Source organism: Canis lupus, chromosome 1 (assembly GCF_003254725.2).
Source record: "Canis lupus dingo isolate Sandy chromosome 1, ASM325472v2, whole genome shotgun sequence".
Classification (NCBI taxonomy): domain Eukaryota; kingdom Metazoa; phylum Chordata; class Mammalia; order Carnivora; family Canidae; genus Canis; species Canis lupus.
The window spans coordinates 89,997,350-90,007,490 of NC_064243.1; the positions used below are offsets into that span (position 1 = coordinate 89,997,350).

The 10,141-nt window shown below is 51.4% G+C and overlaps 1 protein-coding gene across 3 annotated transcripts; it reads left to right on the top strand.

Moving 5' to 3' along the window:
- Nucleotides 1–3,624: 3,624 nt before the first annotated feature.
- DMRT2 (doublesex and mab-3 related transcription factor 2) lies at nt 3,625–9,348 on the top strand. 3 transcript variants are annotated; one of them, XM_025423413.3, is made up of 4 exons: nt 3,625–4,173; nt 5,599–5,701; nt 7,326–7,406; nt 7,989–8,121. In XM_025423413.3, exons 1-3 carry the CDS (start codon nt 3,625–3,627, stop codon nt 7,379–7,381), a joined length of 708 nt encoding a protein of 235 aa, XP_025279198.1. In that variant the 3' UTR covers nt 7,382–7,406; nt 7,989–8,121. The 3 variants fall into 3 exon arrangements, with proteins under 3 accessions (XP_025279198.1, XP_025279197.1, XP_048948396.1); XM_025423412.3 differs by lacking the exon at nt 7,326–7,406 and having other exon boundaries at nt 7,989–9,348; XM_049092439.1 differs by lacking the exons at nt 3,625–4,173; nt 5,599–5,701 and having other exon boundaries at nt 7,327–7,406; nt 7,989–9,348.
- Nucleotides 9,349–10,141: the final 793 nt, after the last annotated feature.

Sequence of the window (10,141 nt, forward strand, 5' to 3'; positions counted from 1 at the left end):
CCAAATTAGCAAACCTACTTTCTGGAGTTTGTTTCCTAATATGCACAGTAACTAGTGAAGGACTGATGATTTCATACCCCCTCCCCCCAGAGCAATAAATGAACTAAAAGCCCAGGGTGCCAACCTCGCAGGCACACACACGCGCACACGCACACAGCCAGCTCTGGTGGAGGTTTGTAGTTCACTTTCACGTCGCAGGGGAGAAGCACTGAAATGCGTGTTTGCAAATGCAGAAACGTATCTAGCAGGGATAGACGCAGACTGGTTGATACAGACGTGCTGGGTCCTGTTACAGGAGAGTCGGTCATAATGTGAGGTACAAAAATCAAACCTGGAGTGGGGAACAAAAACAAAACAAAACAAAACAAAACAACAGGGACCCATTGTAAGTCTTTGTGGTTGGGAGTGAAGGGATCCTCGAAGGTTTTTGAGACTTCAGAGAACAGACCGACCAGCCCATTGCTCTCCGGGGGACCACTGCGTGACCCAGGGCTCCTCTTTGAACCTCAGTTTCGTCATTGGAAAAAAATGGGAAAAAGAACACATTTCTGCTGTGGTCAAGAATTCAAACGCTCTAATGCAGGGAAACAGATGTACTTCGATGAGTATAAGAAACTATGCAAAAGGCAATAAAACTCACCGGTATTATTAGTGGTGCCAAGCGAGAGGCACGAAGGGTCTGCGGGACGCTTTGTCCCGTGTCTGAGCGTGCACAGCTCCCTGTTTACCCTCTGAGACGCCCGGAGCGAAATGCGCAGCCTACTGGAATCATCAGGATTGGGTCTCTGCTTCCTTCACAGCACAACTCAAGAGGCTCCGTGGAGAAGCACCAGCACAAAGGGAAATCCCAGGGTCTGGTTACCGGGGAAGAACTTTCCAACTCCGCGGAAGGCTTGAGAATACCTCTTTCGGAGTCATCCCTAAACTGCCCCCTTTCCACCACTCAGAGAGCTTGGTCAACTTCTTTCCGCCGGCTCCTCTGACAATAGAGACGTTAGAATCAGCTCAGCAATTTCCTTCCTTGAACACGTATTTATCACTGGCCTATTATGTGCTCAGTGCAGCGCACTCAGTTTCCCAATCTATCTCCTAAACCGATCCGGAAAGGCATTGATTATTTAAAGGGGTAACTAGAAAGGCGTCTAAGTGTTTTTTTTTTGTTTTGTTTTGTTTTGTTTTGTTTTTGCGTCTAAGTGGTTTTAAATTCATTTCAAGAAATAAAATGGAGTGCTGAAGTAGGGGACTAATTCTTTCAACATGTTGGAAATTTAACTATTAAACATTTGTGTAAGTGAATTTCTTTTTAAAGATTTTTATTTATTCATGACAGACATACAGAGGGAGGCAGAAACCAGGCAGAGGGAGAAGCAGGCTCCTTGCAGAAAGCCGATGTGGGACTCAATCCCAGGACCCCGGGATCACACCCTGAGCCGAAGGTAGACGCTCAACCACTGAGCCACCCAGGTGTGCCATATAAGGGTTTTTTGAGGCAGACGGTAGAGAGTCTTTTTTTTCTTTATAAATAATCCATGCACAGTAACAAAAGTCATCTTAAAAAAAAAACCCAGCTTTGTTTAAAAACATGCTTACAGTGAATATATTGCACTTAAATCTCCTAATGGCACCTACTTCCGTTTTTCTCCTGATCAACTGTAAGAGTAATCGAGGTCGGAGAGAAATGTAAGTGACGTAGGTGACTTGGCGACCTGCCTGCCTCGCGGGTATAATGAAAGTTAACGAGGAACTACTTTGCACTTCAAGGATGAGCGGCGCTAGCCACACGAATATCTGCCGCGCATTCGGCCTCCAACCTGGCGCCGCGGTGGTGCAAGGTAACCATCGGCTTAGTCTTGCAGGACAAAGCGGGCTGCGGTCGTGCACCGGCCGGGACAGGCCTCACCTCTGCGCCCCACTCTGGGTTAATGATCGAGTCGCGGAAATACTGGAGATGCTGATAACGGAGACGCGGACACCAGGCTTTCCGATCGCCGCCTTGACTGTTACCTTCTCTTGTGAACAAGGCGCTGCGTTAGGAGTGTGTGTGTGTGTGTGCCTTTTTTTTTTTTTTTTTTTGCCTGTTTCCCATAGTCCGCGAGATAACGGGCGACTCCACTCCAGCTGACGCCGTCACACTTCGGGCGTAACGTTGGGACCGACAACCCGGCTGCACCGAACGCCGCGCGGGAGGATTTTCCTGGAGGAGCCGCGCGGCGGGAGGGGCGCGAGGAGGCGGAGAGCGCCAGGCCGGCGCGCCCGGGCCAATCAGCGTGCACACCGCCTGACGACCGCCCAATTAGAGGGCGCGGAGCCCGGGGCCCCGAGCCCATAATACTAGGAAAGGGAGCAGAGGCCGGCTATTGCAGCAAGGGGCGCTGCGCCGCGCGCGGCTGCGTGCGCCCGCCCCGAAAGCCCGAGATCTGAGCCAGGCCGGGGCGGCCCAACCTTCCCGCCCAGAGTGGGCCAGAGGAAGCCGAAAGCAGCTTCAGCGAGGTGAAGCGCTCGGGGCTGCCAAAGGACCGATTAGAACTTTGCAGAGTCCGGGATGTGCGGGGCGAGGCTGCTGAGGACTTGATTCGTCTTCTTCCACCCTGCTCCCCTACACCCCCCTACTCCCCCCCCCCCCCATCCACTGGGCTCCAGGCCTCCAGCTGTCAGCCCCCGATTTCGTGGCAGGGTGTGGCGACCCCGATTTCTGTTTGCAAGCACAGCCAGCAGCCCGAGAGCCAGGTCCCAAGGCTGGATATCCTTTGCCTCGGCTGCTAGCCCGGGGCCTCAGAGTCTTGGTGAGTGCTGTGATGTTGCTCGGGGTGTCAGGGAGGGCAAAATCCCCCTTTCTTATCTTTTTTTAATTCTATTTGCACGTCTTGCTTGTGAAGGCAAACCATGCCCGATATATATATACACGGAGACCGCGCAGCTCAAGGCCTGCACGGCTCAAGCGCAGTCGATGCTGGAAGGGCATCTGCAGCTCCATGCCCAGTGTCCTTGGGCTCTGAACAGAAGAACAGTTGTAGTTTTTGAGTTGGTCATTTGCTGGGGCTGGGGCTGGGGCTGGGGCTGGGGCGGGGGGAGCATGGGAAGACCTTTCAAAAAGGGGTCCTAGTGGTGGTGTAAGAGGATGAGAGGCGTTTGAGAGGCTTGGCTGGTACTTCGCTGAAGTCTTAAGGGCCTCTGTGATCTAAAGGACTCTCCCATCGACGTTTTCATATTCGTCATGGCCATACTAGTTGGGTATGGGGACGCCTGACAAGTGGCCCAGGCCGGCCTAGCTGGACACAGTCCTTTTGCGTGTGAGATGAGGGCGCTACCCGGGGCCGGGGACTTGTCCCGAGAGAGGTCTGTGGTTAAGGTCAGGTGCTCACAGAGCACTTTGAATCCGTAGATAAAAACCTTGTTGGGCTGGGGATTTCGGGGCTGGGGGGGGGGGGCGGCAAAGACACAAGAAAGGCACTGTGGGGCGGAGGGGAGGGCCCGGGGCGGTAGGCCAGGAGCCCTGGGCCGAAGGCGGGCCGGGGGTCGGTGCCTGACCGCGGTGGGGGCGTGTTGGGGTCTTCTCGTGTCTCCGCAGAGCGCACGGGGCCGAGCGCAGGCCGCAGCCGCCGCGAAGCGCACAGCGCCGTGGCCATGGCCGAGCGGCCCGCGGCGGGCCCGGCGGCCGGGGACTGGGAGATCGACGTGGAGAGCCTGGAGCAGGAGGAGGACGGCCGCGGGCCGCCGCCGCCCACGCCGCCCGGGCCCAGCCCGCCGTCGGCCGACGGGGACGGCGAGGACGACGAGGACGAGGACGAGGACGACGACGCGGAGGACGAGGGCGACGGCCTGGAGGCGGGCGCGGGGGCGGCGGGCCGGCCGGAGCAGCCGCGGGGACCCCCGCCGGGACCCCCGCCGGGGCCCGCACCCGCGCCGCAGGCCTCGCCCTCGCCCGCGCCCGCGCCCGCGCCCGCCGGGCCCCCGGAGCGCAGCGCCAGCGCGGGCGGCGGCGCGGAGCCGCGCAAGCTCAGCCGCACGCCCAAGTGCGCGCGCTGCCGCAACCACGGCGTGGTGTCCTGCCTCAAGGGCCACAAGCGCTTCTGCCGCTGGCGCGACTGCCAGTGCGCCAACTGCCTGCTGGTGGTGGAGCGCCAGCGCGTCATGGCCGCCCAGGTGGCGCTCCGGAGGCAGCAGGCCACCGAGGTGCGTAGCCGCGGGCCCGGGCCGCCGCGCGGGGGGCGGGGGGGGGGGCGGGAAGACGTGCTCGAAGCGGGCAGCGAGGCCCGGAGAGCGGCCCGGAGCTTTGTGGGAAAGACTTCAAAACAAAACCCTTTTCTGTGCTCACGCGAACTTCGGTGGCGGCGGAGGAGGACGCGGCCGCCGCCGCCTGGGACGAGCCGGGGTCTCGGAAAGGAGCCGCGCGGCTGGTGGTGCGCGCCGAGCTGCGGCTGCGGCTGTGGCGGGGCAGGGCGCGCTGCCCGTTTACAGGGGAGACCGACACGGCACGGGAAGTTAGGTGCCCGCCCCCGAGGTCGCGAAGGCAGAAGCTTCTGCCCCAAAAGCCGGTGGAGGCATCCCTGCTGCCTGGCACCAGGGCGGGGCCGGGGCCGGGGGCGGGGTGGGTGGGCCCCCGCGGTGGGGAGAGCTAGGGTTTTCTTCAAGGTGAAGGTCGTCTTGAACCCCGGATTTCAGGTTTCCCCGTGTTCCTGCGCGGGGAGGGCTGCGCGGGGGACCCCTCCCCCAGATTCAGGGCGTGGGAAGAGTTTTGCTTTTGCTTTTTGGCGAGGGGGGACCGGGGAGTGGGTCACCGCACACACAGAAGGCGGTGACCCCACCGGATTAGCTTCCCGGGGCCCCGGAGAGTGCGGAGAGCGCGCGGCACGTCCCAGGTGGCCTTGGCCCTGGGCTGCGCCTCCTCCTGCTGGGTGCATTTCACCGGGGTCTCCTGGGCTGGACTCTGGGCACAGAAACGCTCAGAACACCACCGACCTGGTGGTGACGGAGGGAGGGAAGTCGGGTTTCCCCTAGTCCCCCGTCCAGGCAGCCTTGAGGGTTTTGTCTTCCTGTACGCCAGTCTCCCGGTGTTTATGGCGAGACTTGGGACAATTTGTGAGAGGGGTACTCCCAAACCTCTCCCCCAACTCCCTGCACCCCATCGCACCTGCCGTGCAGGAGGAGAAACCAGATCCACCTCACTGCACAATGGCAGACCCTGGCAGCTTCGGCTCTTCCTCTGGGTGCCTGGGACACAGCTGCCCCCTCCCCCTCCCCCTCCCCAAGCTGTCCTTCAGAGCCTGGCTTTTATGATCTCCATTGTGGATTTTACCCTCCTGTGGGATGTCCCCTAACTTCTGGCTGCGCCATGAATCTGGGGCGAGTTTAGCAAAGCGGCCTCAGAAAAAATCTGCCCCACTCCCCATCGACTGAAGTTGGTGGCTTCAGACAGAGCTTCTAGCTTGTAGTCCTGGAATTAAGGGGTGCTGATGTAAACTTGCTTAGAATCATTTTTACATGGGATGGGAAGATAAGTACATTTAGTGGGGGAGGGTTGCTGATACCCCTTCTTATTCCCTTCCGGTCCCATGATTTCTTTAAGGGCCTTGTTGATTATGTTTCTTCTGTTTACAGGACAAGAAGGGGCTTTCTGGGAAGCAGAATAATTTCGAGCGCAAAGCTGTGTATCAGAGGCAAGTCAGGGCACCCAGTTTGCTGGCCAAAAGCATTTTAGAAGGTAAAGCAATGCAGAATTACCCTTCAGCCTTTTAAACCGAGTTCTAAGGGATTCCCATTATTCACACATATGGCATTTTTATTAACCTGTGGAGGAGCAATTTGAGGGGAGGGTGCTTTTTTTTAGGAAGTTTTGCTCTAGGGAGGCAGTCAGGATGTAGGAAAGTGGATCTCACATACCTCCTGAGGTTTTCATCAGCGATAATTTTGCTGTCTGCTCAATAGCTGGTGTCTGCTTCATAGTTAAAGGGGTTAACATGGCGTGCCTTTGCAATTTGCTCTACCATGAGGGGTGTGCAAAGATCCACTGCCACCTGATTATGGAGTGAGGAAGGAAATGAATTTAAAAAAAAATTCTTTGGTTGTAGCTGGAGCTAGAGTAGGTCCAGTGAGGAGGTGAACTTCTCATCTGGCTGATCCAGTCTCTAATACCACTCCTTTTCATGACACCTTATTCCTCCCTGGATTAGCTACATAATTACGGTTATTCCACACCTCACTTTACCATTTCTGACCGTCAAGATTGTGGAATGTGGGAGAGGTTTTATGTCACTCGAGAGACGTGGAGGTTGAAGTTGAACTTTACCAGTGTGAATTTTGTCTCTCTACCACGTTTTCACGTTCTCTAAAGCCTAAAGATACATTAATTTTTCTTAATTGTTGCCGATTTTTAAAACCACCTCTGTTTGGGTTTGAAATTTATTTATTGATCTGATAAATAATATATTGATTGCCTTTCATCATTTTAATAAAGGAAGGCTTATATTTGTTCTAATCACTGTCTCTTCAAAAGATTCAGGTTGAAAAGCAGGCTTTTTTTTTTTTTTAAGATAGTTGAATTCGGTGTTTTCTTATATGGCTTCTGAATGGAGTTGGTTCTACACAGGTTTTAAAGTTTGTTCGTGTCTTACCCTGTACTGTATGCTTCTGACCTTAGAATGGTTTCTCATGCATTAAAAACGAATTTGTTTGCAAACTGGGTAAACAGATTTATAGCCATAGGGACCACACGGAGAAATTGAAATGGTGCCAAAGCAACTTGAGGAGTGGGAGGGCCAAATGGAATAGTAAATTCAAGTAAATAACTTCCTGGCAAAACGTACGGTAGAGATGGAAACATTAATTTTCAAATTTTATTTTATTTGCAAATGAGGACGATGGGTTTGTCACTATGTAAACACAAACATCCCAATGGATCCTTCAAACAAATTTGAGAGCAGCCAGTGCGTGGGGTTAGTGAAATAATCAAAGTATTTTATGCTGCCAGGAATTCTATTTATGTTATGCTAATCTTCGTTTTTTTAAAAAAACTTAGTCCTTATGCATAAAATGTGCAGTGACTTTATATGCTAATGATTGCTCTTGGTACCTGGCCAACATGATGAGAACTTGGGAAAAATGTTTTAGATCAGTTATTTTCAATACAGCTGCCGATCTCTTTTCTCCTGGTTCACTTTTTGTTTGTTTGTTTCTACTGCTGGCCTGGGGGAGGGGCTTGGTTAAATCACTGCAGAGTCTGTTTGACTGGTTAACAGCTCTTTTCAATTTTCTGTGTTTCTGTGTTTCCTTAAGTCTCTTCTCTTTTTCTCCCCACTAATCTGCTGTAACTTTCTCTTTTTCCCTAGTTCTCCTTGGATTATTCTACACCTGTAACAATGTGTACATAATGAACCATCTTTAGAAAATAACAGTGCCATCAGCTTTAGGTATAGAGATCTTTTTTTTTTTTTTTTTTTAAGATTTTACTTATTTATTCATGAGAGACCCACACACAGAGAGGCAGAGACACAGACAGAAGGAGAAGCAGGCTCCCTGTGGGGGAGACGGATGCAGGACTTGATCCCAGGACCCCAGGATCACAATCTGAGCCAAAGGCAGACGCTCAACCAATGAGCCACCCAGGTGCCCCGAAATCTTTTTTAATAATGGAAAAAGATGATACGGATAGTAAGAAAGCGTTGATTGAAGCAAGATGAGCAGACTTGTCTCTTACTATAGGAGGCTGGGAAGTATGTTACAGTTTCAGCCAGTGAAGTGCCTTTGAAGGTAAATAAACCTGTAAGAGCAAAACAACAATAACCAAAAGTTACAACAGGGCTCACCTGCTCCCCAAAGAGAACTATTTTAAACTGAGCCTACACTTTTGCTTTCTGTATAAAATATTAATGTTTTAGAATGGTAAATTTTTCTTGTTCTGCCAATTTGCAGTTTCTGTTACCTTCTGAATTTCCAGAGTTGTCTCCCCTCCATGTTAATCTCTTTTCCTGTGCAATACTTGCTTGTTTTAGGCTACCGCCCCATTCCAGCAGACACTTATGTGGGAGGGAGCTTACCCCTACCTCCCCCGGTAAGTGACCGGATGAGGAAAAGGCGAGCCTTTGCTGATAAAGAGCTGGAGAACATTATGCTGGAGAGAGAATATAAAGAGAGGGAGATGCTGGAAGCGTCCCAAGCTGCTGCCTTGTTCCTGCCCAATCGCATGGTGCACGGACCTGAATATAACTCCTACAAAAGTGCCTATAGCCCCACGCCAGTGGAACCGCCAAACAAAGACTTCTGCAATCTTTTGCCCACCTGCCTTGATCTCACCATGCAGTATTCGGGGTCTGGGAATATGGAACTCATCTCTTCCAACGTTAGTGTGGCCACGACGTACAGACAGTATCCTTTTTCCTCGAGATTCTTGGTTTGGCCCAAGTGTGGCCCCATCAGCGACACCCTCCTCTATCAGCAGTGCCTGCTAAACACCACCACCTCGGTCCAGGCCCTGAAGCCTGGGGCCAGCTGGGACCTGAAGGGAGTAAGAGTCCAGGAGGGTCTTGTCGCTGAACACGACATCATGCCACCCAAACTAGAAGCCTCGCTGGTGCTGCCTCAAGCTCCGGAGGTCCAGACCTCGAGAAGTGACCTTCAGGGTCACCAGGCCATCCCCGAGAGGTCTGCTTTCTCCCCACCCAGACGGAATTTCTCTGCCGTTGACACGGACCCCCTGGCAGCTCAAGGGCATATCTTAACCAGGATCAGCAAAGAAAGCACCAGGCACCCTCTGCCACTTAAACATAATCCATTCCACTCATTATTCCAGCAAACTCTTAATGACAAATCAGGTCCCGAGTTGAAAACACCATTTGTCAAAGAGGCCTTTGAAGAGGCCCCTAAGAAACACAGAGAATGTTTAGTCAAGGAGAACCAGAAGTACACATTTACAATAGACAGATACGCCAAAGACCTTTTCGTCGCCAAACAAGTTGGAACAAAACTCTCTGTGAATGAACCACTGTCATTTTCTGTTGAGTCGATTCTTAAGAGGCCTTCATCTGCCATCACTCATGTTTCTCAGTGAAAGGCTGCTTGCACGGAAAGCTGGATTTTCTGCGATCTCAGAGGGTTCTTACCCATTGCTAGTTTTTTTTTTTTTTTTTTTTTTTTTTTTAAGAAAAAGCTAAGGTGTTTGTGTAAAGAAATTTCTAATGTAAATGGTGATGATCTAAAAAAATGATATCTATTCATATGCATGTACCTTTTCTCACCACATAAATATATTTAAATGTAAAGATGGAGATTGCTTATGTGCAGACTGTAAAGTTCCATGCTTTACACAGCATTTCAAAAAGCAATAAAGTTGACACTGTCTTCTCAAAGACCCAATATTTGCAGAAGTACCTAGTTGTCTTTGTCTAGATGAAACACTAGTATCCATAAAGTATGTGCCTTATTCTTCTGTGGTGCTTTATATTTTCAAGTGCTCTTAATGGTCACCGAGGGCCACGGGATATAGTTTAAAGTGCCTTGGTTTTGCATTTTAGAGGGTGTGTGCACTTAGCTATATGAGACTGAGGCAAAAGTAGCTTTAAGAAGAACACAGCACAGATTTGCATGTCTATAGAATCGTGATTTTACATGGTTGGACAAAGTGGAATTAATTTGCGGGAAAGCCAAGTTTAAGATCTTATTTATATGATGACCTGAGTTCTTGGGATGGATGTCTTTTGGCTGAGTTGTGGTTTCCTTTCCTGATAGGATATGTATTTGGAGCCTCCAGCTTCCTTTCTAGATTGAACTTGCTATGATTTCTAGGTTGCTAGGGGTCACAGAGCAGGTTCCCTTGTCAGGTGCAGTCGGTGAAGCCCTCTCAGCTCTGTTATTTCACTGTTTCCTAAGGACTGGTGACAGGCATTGAGAGGCAGGCACAGTCGTGACCCACTGGTCCCCAGGTATCAGCTGGAGGCTCCCACATCGTCTCCAGTGCCAAAGGCTTAAAAAAAAAAAATCACTATTCAAATTGCTTCAGCTGACAGTTGCCGAAGCCTGCAGATGTTTATCACAGCACGAGCCTCGGGAGTCTTAACCATGTCCTCCCTATCCCCTCATTTTTGATTCTTTATTACCCTCTAGTTTTGCTCAATAAAATGTTAATAACTATTGTTCTATAGGTTTGATA

What these genes read in the sequence shown, in the direction of transcription:
- DMRT2 (XM_025423412.3), top strand. Translation starts at nt 3,625, where the DNA reads ATGGCCGAGCGGCCCGCGGCGGGCCCGGCGGCCGGGGACTGGGAGATC. An exon ending in GGAGGCAGCAGGCCACCGAG is followed by an intron (nt 4,174 to 5,598) that starts GTGCGTAGCCGC and finishes TTCTGTTTACAG; the next exon opens with GACAAGAAGGGGCTTTCTGG. An exon ending in GGCCAAAAGCATTTTAGAAG is followed by an intron (nt 5,702 to 7,988) that starts GTAAAGCAATGC and finishes TGCTTGTTTTAG; the next exon opens with GCTACCGCCCCATTCCAGCA.